This window comes from Budorcas taxicolor, chromosome 18, assembly GCF_023091745.1.
Source record: "Budorcas taxicolor isolate Tak-1 chromosome 18, Takin1.1, whole genome shotgun sequence".
Classification (NCBI taxonomy): Eukaryota; Metazoa; Chordata; class Mammalia; order Artiodactyla; family Bovidae; genus Budorcas; species Budorcas taxicolor.
Window position 1 is genome coordinate 37,151,226 of NC_068927.1, and position 23,634 is coordinate 37,174,859.

At 51.2% G+C, this 23,634-nt stretch overlaps 2 protein-coding genes across 7 annotated transcripts in view; both read left to right on the forward strand.

Annotated features, from left to right (window-relative positions):
- The first annotated feature begins 2,678 nt into the window (after nt 1-2,678).
- On the forward strand, nt 2,679-16,280 carry PLA2G15 (phospholipase A2 group XV). Of its 2 annotated transcripts, XM_052655562.1 has the most exons (6): nt 2,679-2,839; nt 8,849-9,005; nt 11,470-11,588; nt 11,837-11,935; nt 12,333-12,557; nt 14,418-16,280. In XM_052655562.1, the coding sequence occupies exons 1-6, from the start codon at nt 2,728-2,730 to the stop codon at nt 14,927-14,929; spliced, it is 1,224 nt and encodes a 407-aa protein (XP_052511522.1). In that variant the 5' UTR covers nt 2,679-2,727; the 3' UTR covers nt 14,930-16,280. The 2 variants fall into 2 exon arrangements, with proteins under 2 accessions (XP_052511522.1, XP_052511523.1); XM_052655563.1 differs by lacking the exon at nt 11,470-11,588 and having other exon boundaries at nt 12,286-12,557.
- A 2,882-nt stretch (nt 16,281-19,162) lies between these two features.
- SLC7A6 (solute carrier family 7 member 6) overlaps nt 19,163-23,634 on the forward strand; it is a 30,576-nt gene continuing 26,104 nt past the window's right edge. For 2 of the 5 annotated variants that reach the window (XM_052656188.1, XM_052656186.1), the window contains exons 1-3: nt 19,343-20,282; nt 20,914-21,040; nt 22,912-22,985. The gene's annotated coding sequence lies outside the window, so the exon portion shown is untranslated. Of the gene's footprint in view, nt 19,202-19,342; nt 20,283-20,913; nt 21,041-22,911; nt 22,986-23,634 lie in introns of those variants that run through there. The other 3 variants (XM_052656187.1, XM_052656185.1, XM_052656189.1) reach the window with 3 other exon arrangements.

A 23,634-nucleotide genomic window follows, 5' to 3' on the forward strand; every position in this document is an offset into this window, starting at 1 on the left:
CAAGGGTAGCCACTGCGGTTTGAAATTTCTGTATTTCACTGATAAATGTCCCCCATCCTCACCCTGCTACTAGCTAGTGTTCACAAGTCACGAATGAATGAATCAGAGATAAGATATGCGAGAGACGTCAGCGAGACTCCAACGGCACAGACAGATTCCTTTTCCAAACAGTACTTTGGGTATTCAGGAAAAAGCATCGTGGTGTGGTGAGCCTGCCCGCAAGCTAGCGGAATCCCGTCCTCACTGCAGCGCTTGGAAGCCTGCCACTAAGGCAGTGGGCGCTCCAGCTGCAGGTACATGAAGGTCTGAGCAGATGGTGGGGTTCCTCATCTGAGGAGTGTGGCTTTTCTCGTGGAACTCCAAGACGAGGAATGGTGTAAACTCACTCTCCTCACTCCCAGGAAATAATTCCGTTGTCGGAGGATTTGAGGCTGAGCGCTTGCTTGGGGTCCATCGCGGCGATCCAAAGTCGCCAGCCCAGGCCCATCCCCACCCTCAGCGGCCAGCGGCCCCCAGCTGGGCCAGCTGCGACCCTTTCTTACCTATTCTAGCAAGCCTCCAGAATAGCTAGCGCACTGGGTTCCCTGGAGTTTCCATTTCCATGTATTTATTTGCTCCGCGAATAGCCGCTGAGTACCCACCAGAGGGCGCACTGATTCCATCGACGGAACCTGGTGTTGCGGAGTAGGGAGGAGCTGCTGGCATTGGAGACTTCACCCTAAGATAGCCTAGGTGAAAGGAGAAGCCCTTAACATCACCTCCCAAGTCACTTACCTCCCCTGAGAATTCTTAGTTTCCAGACCACGGATCAAACCTGTGCCCCCTGCAGTGGAAGCACAGAATCTTAACTACAGGACTGCCAGGGAAGTCTCAATGATCTGATTTAATGTTTAATGACACAGGAATAAGGGCATAAACTGGGACATAAGTAAGGAGGCTGCTAGGGAGATGCGGGTAATCTGGCTTTGGGAGAGTAGAGCTGGGAAAATTTGGTGACCACGTAGTCGTGCGTCTGAAAGTCAAGGAGGTATCTAGAGGTCTGCAGCCCAGGGGATCATGTTAAAAATGGGGGACCCTCACCCTCTGGCCCCTCTCCACAGTGCCTGCACTGGTTTATTACTGACTAGACCTTGGCACCCCCTCCTCCAGTGGTCACGGCTCTATCATCTTCAGGGCCTATGGGAGGGGGCCAGCAGGGAAACACTCTCAAGGACAGGGCCACCTTCTGAGGGGCCCATAGGCACCTGAGGCCGCTGGGCTGACAAGGCATTTAGACTGTGATCAAAGTCCAAGGCAGCCCAGGCTGTCCTGATCTCCACCCTGTCCCCACTTAACCCTTGGCTCTAGACATCTGCCTAGTATGGTCACCCATACTGGGTCTACACCAGATCAGTCCTCAGCAGCCACTCTGCTATGGTCTGGGATGGAGGTGAAGAAGGGTTTTGGAAGGGGGTCCCTGGGTCAGGGTCTGAGGTGGAAGATAGTTGGACCTTAAGAGAGGAGAGTATCCCAACCACAAATGTGTTTCACTAAAAGCACATGGGAGGGGCAGGCCAAGGTGGTGAGTAGATTCATTGAGGGTCACTCCAGGAGGTTAGAAACTATCAGCCACTGACTAAGAGAAAGAAAGGGAGGGAGAGAGGGAGAAAGGGGCAGGAAAAGGTCTCAGAATAATCCAGGGATGACCAGGGTGTTGACTGGTTCTCAAGAAAGGGATGTGTGAAGGGTCAAGAGCTCCTCTCCAAACATGCTGGTTCTCTATTCCAAAGTAATGCCTGGTCCCAGAATATTACTGGCTGTCAAACCTTTGCCCACTCTATTTGCTACCCGTCCCTGCCATCCCCCCCCCCCCCCCACCATTCCATGCATAGAGACTTGTGTCCTCTCTGGATGTCCGGTTTGCGTGGGGTGGCAATGGTGGAGGAACAGCAGGGGAACTCGCCTTTGGGCTGGCGCAGGGTTGAGGTTCAAGCCCACTCTTAACCTGGCGAACAAACTGGCCAGGGATGGGGGTGAAAGGGTGATTCCACACTCCAGAAACAGGCGGGCTGAACTCTCACTGGGAAGCGAAACACGCTGACCTGGCCTTACCCTAGGCAGATGGCAGGTGGGTCCTTGGGTCAATGTTGCCTGAACTCAGGTGCTCTCGGGGAATGGTGCCAAGAATCGGTTTGGGAGTTGAACAAAGGTCTTGGTTAGTTTCCTCCGGCTGAAGAACAGCCCGAGGCTCACTTATCCTCTTCTTCCTCAGGCTTGACCCGGGTAGCTCAGCAGCGGCGAGTTACTGAGCTTTGTACCCTGAATTCCCACTCGGCCCGGCGCATCCTAGATGAGGGAAGCGCCAGGAATCAGGGATAAGAGCTGCTCATCGTGGACTTAAGATGCGGAGGGCTGAGCTGGGTACCCAGCAGAGGCGGGTTGGGTGAGAACCGCTGAGACCGTGCGCGAAAGCAGGGCTGAGCTTTTATCGATCGATGCGCTCGGCGTGCAGCGCGGTTAATGGAGTGGGCCAGGGATGGGTAGGGGCGGGGCGGTGAGCTCCGACGGGGAAGGACTACCCTAGAGGCTAGTTCCTATTGGCTGGCCGTTTGCAGGAGGCGGGTCCTGATTGGCCCGGCTGCTGTGAAGGCTGCGAGCGGCGGGGTTAAGAGCGTCGCTGCCTGCCGGGCCTAGGCACGAGACCCAAGCTAGAGTCCTCCCTTCTCGCCCGGAGCTGCGGTCCCTGCCATGGGTCTCCTCTGCCTCTACCGCTCCACCCTGCTCATGGATGGCCTCCTGTTCCTCCTGATGCTCGCAGATCCTGCGCTCCCAGCTGGAAGTCGGCCACCGGTGGTGCTGGGTGAGGCGCGCGTCCAGTTGTGGGTCCGTTCGTTCGTGCGTCCGGCTGGATGGGGTGCAGGCGGGGCTGTCTGCATCTCCTCTAAGCACGAGGTGGAGGAGCGTATGACTGTCTTGTCACCTGGGTCTGTCCGTCCACTTCCCGTTATGCTGTGCGCGGGTGTGGTCAAACTCTTGTCACCTTTCCCTGTAGAACGTGGGACTAAGTGGGAGGGTTTATGCATCGCGCGTTTATGCATCGGTCCGCGGGGTCGTCTCATTTCCAAGCTTCGCCTCTCCTTATCCCCATTTTTTAGCTGGAAAGACCGAGGCTTTTTGACCCTACTCCTGAGGATAGGCGGTAGAGTGCCCTCGAAGTTGGCCCCCAGGGGCTTCAGTGTTGACTTAGGCTTGGCTAGTAGGCTGTCTCCCTCCACCCTTCCAGCCCGACACATTTAGGAGGGGCATTACTGAAAGTAAGCTCTTTGGGGAAGGATTACTCTCCTAGCCTGCCACCAGGGCTTTCCCCTAACTTATCAAATATGTGGCCTTGGGCCTGAGGGAGGAGGCTCAAGGGAATCTGAGGATGGATACAGGTGGAGGGAAGGGTTGAGACCCTTGCTATGAACAGATGTTGTATGGCACTCTTAACCCTGTCAGACCTACTTGGACTGTGCTGTGTTGGGGCTAGGCAACCTCCCAGTCTTATCTCCTCCTCGCTTCTAGCCCAGGGAGCTGTACAGAAGCCAGCAGTATTTCCTTGTGGTGGGTATGGCAGGGATGAGATCTCTGTCTTGGGGGCTTTGGATGCCTCATACAAGCCATCATTCCCAAGAAGAGCTGGGGTTGGCAGGCAGTGTGATCCCAGGGGTCCTTCACCAGGAACTCTGGGCCAGGACATGCTCCCTGGGGGATGCTGGGCCCAGGTTCACCATGGAGTTTGGGCATATTTGGCCTTGCCTTCTGTAAGTTTGCAGGATGATCTCCAGAGGTAAGGTCTGTGCTAGGCAAACACAGAGAATCTATCCATCACATCAGGGGTCAGGAGACGTTTCCTGGAGTGCGCAGCTGGAGCCTGAGGCCAGGAGAGTTCCAGGCAGAGGGAACTATGTATCAGAGGGAGGAAGCTGAGCAGTGCAGGCTGTCTGTAATGGAGTGGGGGTAGGAGTGAATGGTCAGGGCTCGAGACTGGTTGGGTCACCTGGACATCACCCTGGGGGCCTGCCAGGAGCATTGTGTGGACCTAAGGAGTACTGAGTATGAAGAATGTGGCGTTGGGAAGTATGTGGTCTCTGATGGACAGATCCTAGGCCTTTTCTCCTGGATTGGTGCTAAATGGACTCATTTATTCATTCAGTTCTTAGTTATTCTCCATCACAGCAGAGGAGCCTCAGGGTGTACCTAGAGACACAGAGCAACTGGAATCCTAACCTGCCTAGCTTCTCAGAGAATGAGGCTATTGACATTAGTCCTGGGAAACCCCATGGTGGGCAGCAGACAAGTTGTTTCTGGGTGCAAAGCAGGGACCTGACCTTGGCCATCAGAGGATCAGCATCCAAGGGTGACAAGTCTTCGTGAGTGGGTCTCCAGTTGGTGGTAGAGGAAGTAGAGGCCAGAGGAGGAATACAGAAGGCCCTGAGCAGTGGGATGGAACTGTAGCAAGCTATTTCCACCTCTTCCTGTATTACTTGAGGAGAAAGGCACGTGGATGGCTCTTTCCCTAGTTCTAGGAAGTGACCCTTTTAGAGACCACATGCCCTGACCAAGGCAAAGCGTATCCAGGCAGAGCAGATCTGGTGACTTCCTCCTTCAGATATTTCCTCTGTGATGGACACAGTGACCAAGGTTTCGCCACTGCACTGTCTAGTCCACAGGTGTGTCATCTAGGGCCTGTCATGCTCCCCACTTCTGCACCACATCACAAAGGGAGATGAGAGCCGGGGCCATACCTCCCTCTCGTGTCTGCCCTGAGGACACTGTAGGTTGGTGCCCAAGGAGGGCTTGTCCTCTGCAGGGCTGGGTTCACAGCTGGAGTCCAGTAAATGCCCAGGAGAGCCAAACACTGGTTGTCCTGTTAGTGATCATGGACCCTACATGGGGCTATGTTTGTGGCATGTGGGAGCAGTGAGGTCGCAAAGGTCACTGGGAGAAAAGGTAAAGGTCACTGGGACTGAGAAGGGCCTTGAAGGTGGGACAGTGAAGGAATGGAGGTGGGTGGGTTTGAGTGTCACAAGAAGTTAACAGTTAATGGAGAGTATGCGGCCCACACGGAGAAGGCAATGGCAGCCCACTCCAGTACTCTTGCCTGGAAAATCCCATGGACGGAGGAGCCTGGTAGGCTGCACTCCATGCGGTCACTAGGAGTCAGACAGGACTGAGCGACTTCTCCTTCACTTTTCACTTTCATGCATTGGTAAAGGAAATGGCAACCCACTCCAGTGTTCTTGCCTGGAGAGTCCCAGGGACGGGGGTGCCTGGTGGGCTGCTGTCTCTGAGGCCGCACAGAGTCAGACATGACTGAAGCGACTTAGCAGCAGCAGCAGCATGCTGCCCACAAGCATGTAGACACCTGTAGATGCCTGGAGCCAGCAGGTTGATGATCTTCCTATCTTACCACCAAGCCATCAGAAGAATGTCCACCAGCTGATCACGCTCTCTTTCAACCTTTACTATGAAACTTCTTTTCACCCTCTTCAAGTTGGGACACCCAGTTTTGAGGGCAGGAGCCCACTGTGGCCCCCTTTGCCTGGCACAGCAGTAAAGCAGGACTCTATATAGACTGAACAGGTAGAGAGAAGTCATCAGTGGAGCCTGGCCACACCCATCCCCATGGGGCTGTGGCTGGAACCGTATGTAGCTTCTGGAGAGCCATTTCCAACCCAGGGTCCAGGTGTGCCAAGGTGCTGGGGTCCCCAGATCAGTTGCCCTCCGGGATCTTTAGCAGGATTTAGCAGCTGGGCTCTGACCTTTAGTAAGGTCTGAGGGCCTTGGTAGGCTGGCTGGTGGCAGCTTCTCTCAACCTTTTTTGTTCATTGTCCCCTTCCGCAAGCCTGTCCCAGAGTGCCTTCTTTGGATTTAGCTTTGACTGGTTAAGTGGCCGTAAGCTCTGTCCTGTTTCTTGATCCTGCTTTCAGAGTATAAGACCTTGCCTGTGAAGCTGTAACTGGTGTCTGTACCCTGACACCGAATTAAATCTTGGAGACAGAAGTTTGGGTGAAGTAGAAAAGAATAACTTTATTGCTTTGCCAGGGCAAAGGGGGCCACAGTGGGCTCATGCCCTCAGAACTGTGTGTCCCAACTTGGAGAGGGTGATACGTTTTATAGTTAAGATTCCAAGAGAGTGTAATCAGCTTGTGAACATTCTTCAAGGTATTCTTCTGATGGGTTGGTGGTGAGATAAGGAGGATCATCAACCTTCTGGTTCCAGCCAGTCTTTGGGCATCTACATGCTTGTGGACAGCATCGGTTCAGTTCAGTTCCGTCGCTCAGCCGTGTCTGACTCTTTGCAACCCCATGGACTGCAGCTTCCCTGTCCGTCACCAACTCCCGGAGCTTGCTCAAACTCATGTCCTTTGAGTCTGTGATGACATCCAACCATCTCATCCTCTGTCGTCCCCTTCTCCTCCTGCCTTCAATCTTGCCCAGCATCAGAGTCTTTTCCAGTGAGTCAGTTCTTCACATCAGGTGGCCAAAGTATTAGGAGTTTCAGCTTCAGCGTCAGTCCTTCCAATGAATATTCAGGACTGATTTCCTTTAGGGTGGACTGGTTGGATCTCCTTGCAATCCAAGGGACTCTCAAGAGTCTTCTCCAATACCACAGTTCAAAAGCATCAATTCTTCGGTGCTCAGCTTTCTTTGTAGTCCAACTCTCACATCCATACATGACTACTGGAAAAATTATAGCCTTGACTAGAGGGACCTTTTTTTTTTTTTTTGGTGAAGTCCCTGCCTTTATTGAGGGCTTCCCTGATGGCTCAGAGGTTATAGCGTCTGCCTGCAATGCAGGAGACCTGAGTTCGATCCCTGGGTCGGGAAGATCCCCTATAGAAGGAAATAGCAACCCACTCTAGTATTCTTGCCAGGAGAATCCCATGGACGGAGAAGCCTGGTGGGCTACAGTCCATGGGGTTGCAAAGAGTTGGACAAGCCGGAGTGACTTCAGTTTCACTTTCACTTTCTGCCTTTATTGGAGAAGGCAATGGCAACCCACTCCAGTACTTTTGCCTGGAAAATCCCATGGATGGAGGAGCCTGGTAGGCTGCACTCCTTGGGGTCGCTAGGAGTCGGACACGACTGAGCGTCTTTGCTTTCACTTTTCCCTTTCATGCATTGGAGAAGGAAATGGCAACCCACTCCAGTGTTCTTGCCTGGAGAATCCCAGGGACGAGGGTGCCTGGTGGCCTCCCGTCTATGGGGTCGCATAGAGTAGGACTCGACTGAAGCGATTTAGCAGCGGCAGCAGCAGCTGTTGCCTTTATTGGCTGGCAGGTTACTCGAGGGGGATGAAGTGGGAGGAATGGGTAGCCCTGATACTGTGCTGGCCATGTTTCACAGGCTTGTAGGTGATGGGAAACTCTCCTAGGTAGTGGCCGATCATCTCAGGCTTGATTTTCACCTGGTTGAAGGTCTTGCAGTTGCAGACGCCCGCCATGGCGGGCAGGATCATCATGCGGCAGGTTTGTCTTCACCACCTGGAGTTTCTCCATGGGCGGCACATCCTTCTTGGCTTTGCGTAGCCGCTTCAGCAGCAGTTCTGCTTCCTCCGCAGACCGCGGTTTAGCTGCAGCTGCTGGCACACACTGTATAACTGCATCAGCTGCTCATAGGCCATGTCCAGCAGCTGGTTGAGGTCCACACCGCTGCAGTAGGTGAACTTGCAGAATGTCTGCTTCCTCTTCTGTTCCACTTCCATCGTCTTGTCGGTTCTTCAGAAAGACTGGATGGGCCTTTGTTGACAAAGTAATGTCTCAGCTTTTTATGCTGTCTAGGTCCTAGCTTTTCTTCCAAGGAGCAAGTGTCTTTTAATTTCCTGGCTGCAGTCACCATCTGCAGTGATTTTGGAGCCCAAGAAAAGAAAGTTTGTCACTGTTTCCATTGTTTCCCCATCTATCCACCATGAGGTGATGGAACTGGATGCCATGATCTTCATTTTCTGAATGTTGAGTTTTAAGCCAGCTTTTTCACTCTCCTCTTTCACTTTCATCAAGAGGCTCTTCAGTTCCTCTTCACTTTCTGCCATAAGGGTGGTGTCATCTGCATATCTGAGGTTATTGATATTTCTCCCAGTAATCTTGATTTCAGCTTGTGCTTCTAGTCTTTCCCATTCTATTATTTTCCTCTATTTCTTTGCATTGATCACTGAGGAAGCCTTTCTTACCTCTCCTTGCTCTTCTTTGGAATTCTGCAGTCAGATGGGTATATCTTTCCTTTTCTTCTTTGCCTTTCACGTCTTTTCCTTTCTCAGCTATTTTAAAGGCCTCCTCAGACAACCATTTTGCCTTTTTGCATTTCTTTTTCTTGGAGGTGGTCTTGATCACTGCCTCCTGTACAATGTCATGAATCTCTGTCCATAGTTCTTCAGGCACTCTAACGGATCTAACCCCTTGAATCTGCTTGTCACTTCTGATGTGGGCAGCATACCATCCATAACTGTTAACTTCTACCTGGAGGGGGTTTTGAAATCTGAAAAATGGCTCAAAGCTATATTGTGTGTGGAGAACAACAGGGCCTTGCCCCAAGGCTGCATGGTTGTCTTCTGACTAACTTTTCTCCCAGGTCTCCCATCCCCTGCCTTTGCTAATTAACCACTGCTTGAATCTGCCCCTTGGAACTCAGGGAAGTCATGAGGCAGAAAGAAGCCTATTTCCCATAATCAAAGAAATGGTGGAGACAGAAAGGCTTTTGTGTCTAGGAGCCCCACAGGGCCCTGCTGAGTATCACCTGCTCTACAGCCTGGGACAGCTGTGGGGAGAAGGCTGCTGGGTATCCAGCCAGGCCCAGGGCCTGATTCATGCTCTGTGTCCCCCTGCAGTGCCCGGTGACATGGGCAACCAGCTGGAGGCAAAGCTGGACAAGCCATCCGTCGTGCACTACGTCTGCTCAAAGAAGACGGATCACTACTTCACACTGTGGCTGAACCTGGAGCTGCTGCTGCCCTTCATCATTGACTGCTGGATCGACAATATCCGGTGAGGGCTGGGGCACAGCAGGGTGCTGCCCCCTGACCTAGTCCAAAGAGGCCTCCAGAGCCTGTTTCTAGCTCATCTGTGCCTCAAGGGACCTCCAGGTCACTGACCTTTCTCCCTTCCCCAATCTGGTCTGCACTGCCTCTGTGCCCTCCCAGCCAGAACTTTCTCCCCTTCCCTTCTCCAGTGCTTCTTGCCCTGTTTGTGGTTTCTAGGCCCCGGTTGCTATTCACAGCCTTGCTTTGCGCCACCACCTCCCCCTACCCCAATACCTTCCCTTGCCTCTGCCTTGGTCACGCCTGCTTTTCCAGCTGCTTGTTTTTCCTGGGATTCCTTTCCACTTGCTTTCACTCTGGGCCACCCTTTGCCTGATCAACTCTCTCCCATTCACTCTTTAAAACCCAAGCCTGGGACTTCCCTGGTGGTCCAGTAGTTAAGACTCTGCACTTCCAGTGCAGGGGGCTCAAGTTCAATCTGTGGTCAGAGAACTAGATTTCACATGCCACATGGTGCAGCCAAACAAACAAATCTCCACCATCCCTCTCCCCAGACTGATTCCTTTGTAAAGTCTCCCTGCCACCCCTCAGAGCTCTTAATCTCTCTTTCTGCCTCTTCTAACTTGCATTCCTGGCCTGCCAAACAGTTTTCTAGGGTGTTTCTCCCATTATAAGATAGTCACTGATGAGAATTACTCATTATTGAGCATAGACACTATGTATTTTACGTATTTTCTTCTTTCTTTGTTTTTTGGCTGCATTGTGCGGCTTGCGTGATCTCATTTCCCCAGTCATGGCTTGAACCCGGACCCCAGCTGTAAAAGTGCTAAGTCCTAGCCGCTAGACCACCAGAGAATACCTCCCCCACTTTTTTTCATTGAGTCTTACAGCAACCCTGTGAAACAGTGCTGTAACTTGTGTTACAGATGAGGAAATCTGGAAGCTCAAAATGGTTACAAAATTGTTTGGGGTTACTCAGCTAATAAATGGCAAACTGGAATTCAACCCAGAGTTGTGTATCTCTGAGCTCAGGGTTCCTGAGCATATTCTGAGCACACGGAGCTCCCTGAAGGCAGGGACTGTGTCTCTTTTATCTTTAAAGCTGTAGAACCTGAAACATAATTGGTGTTCAGTAAGTATTTGAACTGAATGGAATCTTACAAATTAAAATGTTTTCCTTGGAGGCACACTGCCTGGTTCCAGCCAATTCTCTGGGTGTCCTCCCTTTCCCTGTTGTTTATTTCACCAACTTTCTTGACTCTTTTCCTCCTCCTTGTGTGATCAGGGCTATTTCTGGGATGTTGATCTGCATTTCTATTTTTGTGGTGGAGGCGTAATGGTCTCAGGTAATGCCAGCTGGAGGGGCAGACTGACCCTGAGAGGGGCTTGTCTACCTTTCTTGGGCCTCTGACCTGTTGGGACTTGCATCCAGACCAGAGTGCTTTGGCCTTCTAGAACTTTGTTGAGTGGCCATTGGGATGATCTCCAGATCGCCCTGGAGAGAGTGGGTCCCAGGACTTTTATTTGGGCCAGTGTTGGGTACTTATCAGCTTTCTGTGGCTGATCCCTAAGGGTGGGTGGGACTCAGGACCTCTGGGGACTGCGGGTCTAGCCTGTGTTTCTTCGGGCACCTTTGCCTCCTTATTATCAGGGGAGGCTAGAGCAGAAGTCCTGACCTGGCACAAGGCTCTCCTCCTGTCTCCTACCACCCTGGCCCCATCATTTCTCCAGGCCTTGCCCTCCAGCTCACACAGCAGCCACTGGTGCTCAGGGTTTCTCTGTCTGGTTTCTTTGTGTGTTACATTCATCATCTGCCTTGCCCTGGGTCATGTTAGGGTGGATGGCGGGAACTGAATCCACGGAGAGGAAGTGGTGGGAGCCTGCAGTTAGGCTGCTCGAGTTTTGGAGTAGAGTGTGATGTTCATTGCAGAGCCAGGCCTGGCAGCCAGGTCCCTCTCCCCACAAGATCTAAAATGTGCGTTCTCATGTGGGTGACAGTGAGGAGAAGGGAATATTGCCTGTGGGTTCTGGAGCCAGTCTCTGGAGTGAGCCTTGATGGGGTCCTCCTTTAGATGGGCTTACTCAGATCTGTGGGCTTTCCTGGTGGCTCAGTGGTAAAGAATCTGCCTGCCAATGCAGGAGATGCAGGTTCGATCCCTGGGTCAAGAAGATCCCCTGGAGAAGGAAATTGCAACCCACTCCAGTATTCTTGCCTGAAAAATTCCATGGACAGAGGAGCATGGCAGGCTACAGTCTATGGGGTTGCAAAAGAGTCAGACATGATTTAGCAACTAAACAACAACAACTTGGATCTATGCTTTACAAACTTGCTCTGTTACTTTTTTGGTCTCTATACATCTGACCAGACCTGAGAATGGGAAGGGAATATGGCTCAGGGCCCAGGACAGTATTGGGACATGTCAACTTTGGTGTTGCCTCTGGGTCACTGGCTCAGTATCCCTTCCTGGCAGGCTGGTCTACAACCAAACGTCCCACACCACCCAGTTTCCCGAAGGTGTGGATGTGCGTGTCCCTGGCTTTGGGGACACCTTCTCACTGGAGTTCCTGGACCCCAGCAAAAGCAGCGTGGGTATGTAGCCCTTCCTCATGCCCCCTAGGGAATGGGGATGGAGGTTCTGAGGGGTTCCTAGAGTGGGAAGAACCCTGCTGGTTTGAAGGAGTGGCTCATGAACCATCTCTGATCCATGTGGGCACAGAGCGGTAGAGCACTCTCCTGGGGATCTCCTGGCTGTAGATGTCACAATCTCCTTGGTAGGCGTGGTGTGGTTGGCTGACAGCGACTGTACTCTGTCTAAACCTAAGCATTTCTGTCTATAGGTTCCTATTTGCATACCATGGTGGAAGGCCTTGTGAGCTGGGGCTACGAACGAGGCAAGGATCTCCGGGGGGCCCCCTACGACTGGCGCCGAGCTCCAAGTAAGTGGCTGCTCTGGTTTCCCCCCAGAGGCCATGGAAGGTGGGAAGGAGGAGATCACAGCCACCACAGGCCCTGGGCCTTCCCCTACACCCGAGTCTCTGGCATCCAGCCCAGCTGTCACTGCTCCCATCCCTGATCACCCTGTCCTGTCTTTCCCCGCCCTCAGCCCAAGATTTCTGGGCCTCTGAGCCCTGGGAATAGCAAATGAGGCAGAGGAAGGGGAAAGGAGCTCCTCTGTTTGCTCCCTTTGTGGAAATTGAGGGGAAACCAGACCCCTCCGCTTGGAATTTTCACACTCTCCCCACCCGTGTAGTCCTGGGTCTGGCCTGACACATGGTTTATGGTTCAGGCCCAAGGACCCTTCCTACCTGACCCCCGCCTGGCTTTGGCCTGCAGATGAAAACGGGCCCTACTTCCTGGCCCTCCGCAAGATGATCGAGGAGATGTACCAGCTGTACAAGGGCCCTGTGGTGCTGGTGGCCCACAGTATGGGCAACATGTACATGCTCTACTTTCTGCAGCAGCAGCCACAGGACTGGAAGGACAAGTACATCCTTGCCTTCGTGGCACTGGGTCCGCCCTGGGGGGGCGTGGCCAAGACCCTGCGTGTCCTGGCCTCAGGTAAGATCCCACCTGGCCCAGTGTCAGGAGGGCTGGTGCTGGGGGTGACACAGTCCCTTTCCCTCTCTCGAGTCTTCCTGGGCTACCCTCATGTCTCTTCTCTTGGGTCCAGAGCCTTCCCTCTCCAGAGTGGTATTCTTTTCCAGACATCTCTTTCTAAAAGAGAATATAACACTACTTCTAAATTCACCTCTCTAGTCGATGACCCTTGTTATCTGTGTAAGTTGCTTGCAGCATGTGCATAGAGGGACATAACTGTTGGTCATATAAGGCACACATGTACACACGCACAGACACAGACACACACACATACACACACACACTGTGTGGGCCTGGCTGGTCTAACTTGGATTGATCCAGAATTTTCTGGAGGAAGGATTTCCCAGGGGTGCAGGTTCAATCCCTGGTCAGGAAACTAAGATGTCACTGCCAAACAATAAAAAAAATTTTTTTTAAGTTATCTGCAGGAGACTTCTCCCTCTCTTTGACCCCCCTCCTCATTTCTTCATCCCCACCTTCACCCCAGAGAAGGAAGGCTGGGCTTCGGCTTCCTGTTTATGAGTTACACCTCACTCTGCAGCCGCAGGCAGCCTCTGTGGGCAACACAAAGAGGAAGCAGGTGCAGATTTATCTGGGCCCGCTTGGTTGGCAGTTGGGAAAACCACCTCCTTCCCTGTTCCTTTCCAATCCACCTGCCTTTTCACAACTGTTAGAACCTGCCAGCTGGAGCCAGAGGGCTTTCCTCCCTCTGCTAGGACTGGATATGAGCCCCATGGCCCCTCACTGTGGGAGCCGTGAGCCAGGGCTGGGCCAAGCATCTGACGAGCGTTCTTCCTCAAGTGACCAGCACTGCCTGACCTGCCTATTGGTCACATGATCACTGTGATCAGGCTTCTGTCCGTAGTGACCCTGAATTAGTTGGACAGTGGATCCAGTTGTAGTGAGGACTCATCACACTGTCTATTCTGTCCAGCCTGAACTTGAAAGGAAAGATGTGGGCATCCTCTGAGTTTGAGACAAGTTGCTATGGGGGAATTCAGAGCTGGCCCTTTCAAAGCTTCCCCATGAGCCCCCTTAGAGCTTTGCTTCAGATGCTGGGAAACTGCTGTCAGGCCTTGGCAGTCTGGGAGTGGGGGTGGGGCAGGAAGGGTGGCAGTTATGGACCCCTAGCTAGGGATTCCCTTTCCTGAGGGGTCCTGGAGCCAGGCCCTGTCAGGCAGAACTGAAGGTCTGCAGTCAGAGTGGGGGTGATGGGCGGCCCTGGATTCTGAGTAGGACATGGGGTCCGTGTTTCCTGCTTCTCCTCTGGAGACCTCACTGGCCGGTGGTGTGTTTGTGGTGTTGGCATTTCTCTGTCCACGGCCTCCCCTCCTGCCCTGTCTCCTGGAGGCCCGGGTGCCCAGGTGCCAGGTATGTGGGTGGGATGAGACCAGGGCTGGCTTGGCTGTAGGTCTGAGCATAGGAAGGGAAAAAAGGTTTATAAAGCTCAATGTAATAAAGATTCAGAAGAATGGGTCTCTGGGCTGCCAACCTGCTGATTCACCTTCGACAGGGTCAGTGCATACCGGCCAGGTGATAAGTACTCTGAGGAAGGTATTGTTTTTAACCACAAATCACCCTATGGGTATGTGCTCTTGAACCTCTAGTGACAAAATGCAAAAGGAAAGGAACAAGTCTTGGTCATGTGCTTCCCAGGTGGAGCAAAAATACAGGGAAATAGGGGAGTTGTCAATGATGTCCACAGTGTAGCAATGGTGGAATGCTGGCTGGGCACTGGCTGGGGGCTGGCAGGGGGCCTGGTGGTTAGTACGCTGCCCAGCTAGTTGGCATTCCTTAGCAAAGACTGACCTAACCCCACAGGAGACAACAACCGGATCCCAGTCATCAAGTCCCTGAAGATCCGGGCACAGCAGCGGTCTGCTGTCTCCACCACTTGGCTGCTGCCCTACAACTATACCTGGTCACCGCAGAAGGTCTTCGTGCACACACCTAAGGCCAACTACACGCTGCAGGACTACCGCCAGTTCTTCCAGGACATCGGCTTCAAAGACGGCTGGTCCATGCGGCAGGACACGGAGGGGCTGATTGAGGCCACAGTGCCGCCTGGCGTGCGACTGCACTGCCTCTATGGTACGGGGGTCCCCACGCCAGAGTCCTACGACTACGAGAGCTTCCCAGACCGTGACCCGAAAATCCGCTATGGCAGCGGTGATGGCACTGTGAACTTGCAGAGCGCCCTGCACTGCCAGACCTGGCGTGGCCTCCAGAAGCAAGAAGTGTCATTGCAGGCGCTGCCCGGCAATGAGCACATCGCTATGCTGGCCAACACCACTACCCTGGCCTACCTGAAACGTGTGCTTCTCGGGCCCTGATGCCCGTGACGGGCAGGGCCATGGGGTGACCCAGCCACCGCTGCTTCTTCTGGCTTCTTCTACCATGGCCCACAAGTTTAGCGGTTTGTGACTGATCATCTAAACTCCTAGATCTTGGATTGTGAAATGGGGAAATGGTGTTTTCTTATCCTTCCTCTCTGGAATTGAGGAAGACATAGTCTGGACTTACTTGAGGGACCCTTGATGGCAAGAGTGCTACTGCTGGTGGAATTGTGACCTCAGGATAGCTTCATAAGGGGACTGACTGGCACCTGGCCCCACTCGCCAGTGCCAGAACCGTGTGTTCTTCCTACCCCTGTGGCCTTTTCACACTTGCCCACCAGGCCCTGACTCCTCGGCCTTCTGATGAGGGATCTTACTGGCCTGTGGTCCCTAGGATGGGCTCCTGGCCCCTAGGGTGCACCTTCTCACACACTGGCCACACGTCGGCCTGCTACTGGCCATGAGTGGCTGGAGCTGCTGGATTCCCTGTGGCCTAACTGCTCACTCAGTCCAACTGTGGCTTTCTAGGAGCTGCCCAGTTCCCCCTGCAGGCAGGGGTGGGTTGTTGTCTTCTCCATGTGTTCCCAGTGTTCCCAGGGCCTGGGGCATTCACTCCTACCTCTCTTACCTCTAAGAACAGCCTAGCTCAGGGCTGGGGACTGGGTCCCAGGAGCCCTGATCTCCATGGTTGGTCTGTGTACACAGTATTGATGCTGTCTCCCTTCACCCTGGGGCTGTGGGTCAAGGATGAGAGTGGGCCTGGTGCCTCACCCTTTAGGTACTTATGAAGAAACAGAACTCAAGGAAGCAGCCAAGGCCAATCAGAGCCACCCAGAGCTGCCCTCTTGCTAACCTGCCACATAGCTAGCTGCCCTGCCCTAGGGTCTCTGTAGCACCCACGTAGGCTGGCACGGGACTGAGAGGAGGTGGGACTCTTGCTCACTCTGCCCAGCACCTGTCTCTAGCAAGTAGCTCAGTGGTGTTTAGTCAGCAGGGATGAGCCCAGAAACTCAAGTGGGCCCCTGAGAGAGCCAGGTGCCTTGAGGGTCCCCTCCAGAGGCGCTGCATGACTCTCCGTGTGACAGGAGGGATGGAGGATCAGGATCTGCCTTGGTGATCTCCAAGTGGGCGACGGCCAAGACTTGGCCTCTAGGGTGGGGCCCTAAAGCCACAGTCAGGATGGACTGTGCTTCGCTCCTACAAGGTTTCTGTAAAGTGGGATTTTCTCTGTCACATTCATACCCAGCATCAGTTTTTCCCTTCGTTCCTTAGTGGGGGGCCCCATATGGGACTCTGAGCAGGTTGTACCTCGATTCTGGCAATAAAAGTATTCTGGATGCTGTAAAATGCCCTGGCCTAGCCTCTGCTCTGAGCATGAGAGGAGGGAGGCAGTGGAAGGTGAGGGGGCTAGAGAGGCAGGTAATCAGGGGGTTAGACCCCGACCTTTTGTGGGGCCTTGATGGGGTTTCTCAGCACCAAACTGTGGCTCCCGTGCTCCTCTTTGGGCTTTATCCTCCTGCCCTCTCTCCGGGCATCTAGTTCCCATCCTGGGACTGAGAACCAGGATGTGAAACATTCCTGTTGGAGAGAAGGTCCTGTCCTCTCCCTGCGCCTATCTGGTCAACAGACCCCAAATGCCACCTGAGAGCTGGCAGCCAAGGACAATTCTGCCTGTCACTGACAGGACTGGACTCCCCTTCCCAGCCTCTACCCACCCTCAACTTACAGGTCTCAGCACCCTTTGAATTTTTTTAGAATGCCACCCTTCTACTTAGCTTCATAAGCTCATCTGCCCACCATCTGTTCGTCTCTGGGGACAGGAGAAGACTGAGGAAGGGGGAGAGACCAAGATGGGCAGAGACAGGGACTGAGAGACTGGGGAGCAAACGGAGATGGATAAGGGCCGAGAAACAGAATGTCTGAGACAGGAAATCATGCATAGGGATGGTATTCAGGCCTGAATTTTGTTGTGCAGAGCTGAGGGCCAGTGTGGGTGGTGGGAACCCCAATTCCTGCCTCCTTGAGTAGGAGCCTGGCTAGCCTAGGTTTTAGGCGTCAATACATCCTGGGCCAGTAGAGGGCGATCTGAACCCTCTCTCTACACCAGTTACTGGCCCAGCATGGAAAAATGTGTTGCCCTGAGGGTTAGGAGGTCTAGAAGTACATTGGATGTATTTCTAGAAATAGAAATACAGCTGGATGTCTAGAAATCCAGCTGCATCTCTGGCCTTACCCCCAGGTCCTGCCCAGCCTGTTAGCTATGCCCTGACATCTTATCTGATACTCACTGCCTTATAGCCACCTTCACCCCTGGCCTATTTCAATCCCACTTCTACCCTCGGTTTCACAGCTGCAGAGAAAGGATATGGAGTCAGAGCACGCTTCAGGACTGGCAGACAGGGGTTCAAACCTGAGCTTTACCAGCTCCAGCTAAGCAGTCTGACTCCCTGAGCCTCAGTTTGTTCATTTGAAGAGTGGGTATGAATAAATGTACCTTCTACGGTACACCTGAGGAACACTGATGGTGTTACAGAACATCTGATTCAGCACTTGGTTCATAATAGCTTTCAGGTGGCAGGATGCTGGCAGGGTGTGAGACAGTGAAGTCGGAGGTTCTGGGAATTTGCAGGTCATGTATGTTGCTGATACAGGAACAAGTGGACTGGCTGCCATTGAGTGACACAAGTATCCAGAGCCCTTCCTCTCCAGGCCAGAGAGGCAGGAGGGATTGATCCAGGGGGCAAAGGGTCAGACTCTAATGATTCCAAATATATACAAGCAGACATACCTCAGACATACTGCGAGTTCATTTCCAGACAACTGCAATAAAGTGAGTATCGCAGTAAATTGAGTCCCATGAATTTTTCTGGTGCATCTAAAAGCTGTTTACACTATAGCCTATTAAGTGTGCATTATGTCTAAAAAAATGTACATACCTTACGTTAAAAATACTTTATTGCCAAAGAATGCTAACCATCATTTGACAAAATCAGGTTGCCACAAACCTTCTAATTGTAAAAGATGCAATATCTGCAAATCACAATAAAGCCAAGAGCAATGACACCTTATGCCTGTACTCTCATTCACATTTAGAGAAAATAATCCAAGCAGAGAAAGCAAGGAGGGCAGCACCAGTGAAAGCTTTTCAAGGATCATCATTTCAGGTCTATAGGGAGGAGATGGAAGGGCTTTTAGGCATTTAGATATAAAATCATTCCAATCTCTATTTTAGGAGCACAGCTTACTCTGTGGGGAGTGGATTAGAGACAGAAAGATAGGAATTGGAAGGCTCTTCTGGCTGGGGAGAAGAAAACCATGAGATGCAGAGCCTAGGGGCCAGAAGAGGTCATCTTCTGCAGGGTCACTGCCTGGTGGGGGGGTTTTTTGCGTAGTCACCCTGAAAGGAGAGGATGCGCAGCTGTGAACAAGTGTCTGGGGGAAATGCCTCTATGGCCTAGAAGAGAATCATGGCTTGAGGTGTGGAAGCTAGGGGCTAAGCTCAGCTTTCCGTGAGAACAGGAGGCCCTAAACACAGCCCCGGAGCTACCAGAGGAAAAGGATCCTTAGAAGAAAGCAGAGGAGGAGGAACTAGAGAGAGGAAGAAAGGAGGATGCAGTTCCAAGAGGAGTCAGGCAGGATGAAGACTGAAAACGCTCCTCATGCCTGGGCCCCAGGGAGGCCTGGAGTTTGCTCTTGAAGCCCAGCTGTGTCCATGTGTCTGTGGGGACTATAAAGGATGTGCGGTAGTCGGAGGTCGCGTCCTGGGTCTGTGTCTCCGCAGGGTCTCTAGCAGCAGTGTTGGCGGCGAACAAAGTAGGGAGGCTCTTCAGAGTTCCTCGTGTGAGCTGTATGGGGTCCCCCCCAACCCCCGCACCGGGAATGTGGCCCAGGCCAAGAACCACAGAGGAAACGCATGTGGGGTCACTTAGAGTTCCCCCGCGGATGCGTCCTCTCAGAGGCCCAGAGTCTCCAGAGTCGGGGAGCGGCCATCCAGTCGGCAAGCGTGACTGGGCCCGGGTCCTGGGAACCGGGACCGCACGGACGGGCGCCGCAGCGCAGCCCACTGAATCCCTGAAGCAGCCGCGGCCTCCCGCTGGCCGGAAGCGCCGCCGCCCGCGAGCCCGGCGCTGAGCCGCGCGCTCTGTCCCGACGCGGCGCGCGCTATCGCGATCCGGCTGCGGGTGACGTGGCGGGGGCGGGGCCTGAGCGGTCGCGGCGGGGGCGGCGGCAGCACGACCGAGCATCCTGGAGGCGCCGGGCCACCGCGAGGTAACGGGCCGCGGGCGGGCGCGCCGGGCGAGCGGGGCTGGAAGAGCGCGGCCAGGGGGGAGGGGGCCGGGCGAGGGGAGCGGGGCCCGGGGAGCCAGGCCCGGGCCGCGCCGGCGCCGCGTGCGGGATGCAGTCCCGGGAGCCCCGCGCGGGCCACGCAGGCCGCGGGCACGTGAGAGACGCTGCGCGTGAGCGCGCTCCCTCCTGAGGGGAAAGCCGTGCGTGTGAGCGGGACCTGGAGCGTGAGGGGAATTGCAGAAGTGTAAGGGCTGAGTGTGTGAGGAAAGACGCCGCGTGTGTGTGTGTTTGTGTGAGAGAAAGAGAGAGAGTTGGTCTGAGGGTGACTCTGAGTGTGCGAGACGCGGAGTGTGAAGGTGACGCTGTGTGTGAGAAGAGACCCTGGGCGTGAGCATGACTCCCATGAGTGGGCGAGAGACGGAGAGAGGAGATGGTGAGAGGCCGTGAGTGTGAGAGAGACCGCGGTCAGAGTGGCCCCGAGTGTGGCCCTGGGAACACGAGAGAGAGCGCATGTGGGTCTCATTCTGGGAAAGAACCTGTGCTGCGTGGGAGAGATTCAAACTGAGCAAGGCTCACGGGGCAAGACTGAGCATGTGAGCGCCTGAGCCGAGCTCTCTGGGAGGCCCTGGGGGGCGGACAGGCTCCTGTTGGACTTGGAGTCTAGCCTGTTGAAGGGAGGACGGTGTGCTCGGCTTAGTGTCTTCATATCCCGTCATCTTGTTGGATCATCTCATGTTAAATGGAAGACGATATTTGTGAAGCATTCAGAGAACTCTTCACTAAGCACTGAGGAAACTGTCCGGGCACCACTTGTGTTATAGGCAGTGATAAGCAGGAATCAATATTTAATTTAACATTTGTTTTTGGATACCTCTGTGTGCACTGGTCTGTGCTTGGTAAAAAGAATTCAATCTCTGTCTGCCCTTGATGGGGGCAAAAAAAAAAAAAAAATACTGCCAACAAATCTAGCGCCCGGTGGCAGAAAGTTCAGCCAACTGCTGCTTATCTCTCAGGACTGATGCCTGATTTTGAAGATCTGGGAGGAACAGACTTTTGAAAACCTGTGAGTGCTTCCTGAAATCATTTTCAACTCTTTTCTTTTCTTTCTGGGAGGCCCTTGAGTAAACGACCCAGGCTGCTTGCATTGCTGAAGCCCTGCTGTGTACTGCTGGCTTTTGCTTGCCAACTTTGGCCTCAGATTATCATTTAAAGTTCTTTATATTTGAGTTTTCTTTCATGACAAATATGTGGGAAACCACAAGCCTGATGTTCTCCTATCTGCCTCCTTCCCTGTCTATCAAGGTATTTTTATTACCGCCTAAAAGTAAATACTAGTTATATGGCTGATTTCCCTGGCATTTCTTGGTACAGGAAATTTCCTGACCTATGCCCTCTGCTTCCTGTTGTAGTCTCCAGGATGTGTGGATACTTTTCTATAAAAGTGACTGAAGTGGTGCTCATGGGACCTGGGACAGAGGGAGCTGCAGTTGTCTAGACATGCATGATCTGAAGTGACCAGGCTAGTTTTCAAGACAGGTGTTCAGTTACACCCCACTGTGGGTGTAATGGGACTTCTCAGTAATTGAGTGCTACCGCTGCTGGGCATGTCAAAATTAGATTTTACAAAAGGAAATAGGGTCTTGCTGCTTACTAGGTTCACGTTTGGATAAGTTACTTCTCACTTTTTGTTGCAGAGATTAATTCGACAAGACAGACACTTGGAATTAGGTCTGACTGGGGAGACTTCATTTTCTTCTTTATGCCTGACCATTTATGATGAAGTGGCTTGTGAAAGTGTGATGGTTGCTTATTTCCTCACAGGTGAATAAAATTGCTCTGCTCTTTGTTAACTTTCTTGGATCTTTGTGAGTTGTAAAGAGTTTTAGTTACTTGAGTACAATGTGGGTACAATAGTAATAAAGAGAATGGCTCACGCATAATTAACAATTATGTAACACTAAAATTTATTAGATAAATTATATATTTATTATATCTCTTTCTAAAGAGTAATTATGGTGGTTTCCGACTCTTTGCAACCCTGTGGGCTGTAGCTTGCCAGGCTCCTCTGACCATGGGATTCTCCAGGCAAGAATACTGGAGTGGGTTGCCATTTCCTTCTCCAGGGGATCTTCCTAACCCAGGGATTGAACCTGGGTCTTCTGCATTGCAGGCAGATGCGTTATCCTCTGAGCCACCAGGAAAGTCCCATAATTAATGGTACTTGCAATGAGCAAGTAAAAATAGGAAACCGAAGCCATGAAAAAGACTAGATATCAAGTATTGTTGAAAAGTGAAGACATCTGTTCATTGTGACTGGGAAATGAGTTTGATCTTGAGTTTCCTGGTATCCTAGATGAAAACTCAAACAGTCACATAATTTTCATTATTTATGAAATAATAAAGTACAGTAGTAAATATACATAAATAATAAATATATACACATATAATTTAAGTTTAAGCATTAAAAAAAGCAATGCATTTTCATCGTGAAGTTTTGTAAAACTCTAAGAATTTAAAAAAAGTCTTCTGTGTTATCACCGCATTTAAGATATTATCTTTTTTGACAGCAGTTTTTTTGGCATAGTCATCAATTATAAAAGTTTTCAAATCTAGCTTGTAAAATATTCTTCATAATTGAACTGTGAAAGATCTACTTTTTTCCCCAGAAAAATTGCATATATTATTTTCATGGTTAAATTTTCATGAAATTTTAGTGGTCTGATGAATTGCTTTATTATTTGCCTCAGGAACTTGGGAAATAGGATAAAAGCTATCAGAAAGCTATATCTGTGTCCTTACAAGTGGGGTTTAACACTAGTTTCTCAAGACAAGAACGGGTGCGTGGAATTGTTTAATGGAATTTATCTTTAACAATGATTTTAGAGACTTTTAGAGAAAGGGAAACTGAGACATACACACTCAGGGACACAAGGAAATGTGTGGAGAAAGATGTCAGCCAGAATGCTGAGGAAAAAGGTGGGAGAACGGTATTAGAGACAAAGGTGTATGTTAGAGAAAGAAAGAAAGTAAAGTCGCTCAGTCATGTCTGATTCTTTGTGACCCTGTGGACTGCAGCCTACCAGGCTCCTCCGTCCAGGGGATTCTCCATGCAAGAATACTGGAGTGGGTTGCCATTTCCTTCTCCAGAGGATGTTCCTGACCCAGGGATCGAACCCAGGTCTCCCACATTGCAGGCAGACGCTCTAACCTCTGAAGACGTTTGTTTGATGAGCTCTGAAAGCCCTGGACTCCTTTGGTTTCTGGAAACTGCAAATGATTCACTGTGACTGGACCACGGGAGGGACTAGTCTGCAGCAGGGGGTCTAGTGATAAGGCCCTGCTAAGAAGGTTGAAATTGATCCTAAACCTCTCAGGCAGCAACTGAGGGAGGGTTTCTAACTGTGCTTTGATACCAACCAGCTCAGTAGATAATAAGGTTATTCTGTGGTGAAACTGAGGAGCCAAAGCAGTTTTTTCCTGTTGTAAGTCTGTCTCCTACTCCTGAGCTACATCCATCTCCTTAATGGAGGTGGCCCTTTCTTTTTTTCCCCTCAGAATTCACATAATTTTAGCCTTCCATTTTCAGGTGTTCTAGATCCTTGCTGATTTTATGTTAACTTGTTCTATTGATGACAGAGAGGTGTCTCGACATTTCCAACTATAATTATGGATTTATCTATTTTTCCTTTCAGATCTGTCAGTTTTTGCTTCATGTATTTTGAAGCTATCCTGTTGGAGGAGATACACTTTCAGAATTTTCTTCTTGGTGAATTGACCTCTTTATCATCTCTTTTTATCTTCTTACTCTGAAGTCTTTTGTCTGATGTTACTATAGTTAACTCCCCATTTGTTTTGATTACTGTTTATATGGTTTTTCACCATCTTTTTATCTGTGATTTATTTGTGTCTTTATATTTCTAGTGGGCTTCCTATAAGTTGCATATTGGATTTTGCATTTTTATCTAATCCAACAATGTCTGTCTTATAATTGATGGGTCTAGATCATTTACATTTTGTGTTGTTACTGATGTGGTTGGATTAAAATGTGCCGCTTTGCTAGTTGTTTTCTGTTTTCTATTTATTTCATATGTTCTTTGCTTCTGTTTTCTACCTACTTTTGGACTGAGTATTTCTTTGAGCTGTTTTAGCTGTACTATTGGCTTACTATTTATACTTATTTTTTTAGTGGGTGCCCTAGTTTCTCAATGTACATCTTTAATTAATTACAGTCTGTCTTAAATAATATTTTTCCATAGTACATATGTATAAGTATTTATTAAGTTGTGCAGTTAGAATTTGTCCACTTTGTAGTTTATATGTAATATCTCAACATATACCTTATATAATATTACATCATTTTCACATATATGAACCTTACAATAGTTTAACTCCCAGTTCTTTTTTTCTATCTTTGT

Bases quoted from the DNA above. Each gene is read 5' to 3' on its own strand.
- PLA2G15 (XM_052655562.1), top strand. From the start codon at position 2,728: ATGGGTCTCCTCTGCCTCTACCGCTCCACCCTGCTCATGGATGGCCTC. The intron at 2,840-8,848 runs GTGAGGCGCGCG...GTCCCCCTGCAG, and splicing joins TCGGCCACCGGTGGTGCTGG to TGCCCGGTGACATGGGCAAC. The intron at 12,558-14,417 runs GTAAGATCCCAC...CTAACCCCACAG, and splicing joins CCTGCGTGTCCTGGCCTCAG to GAGACAACAACCGGATCCCA.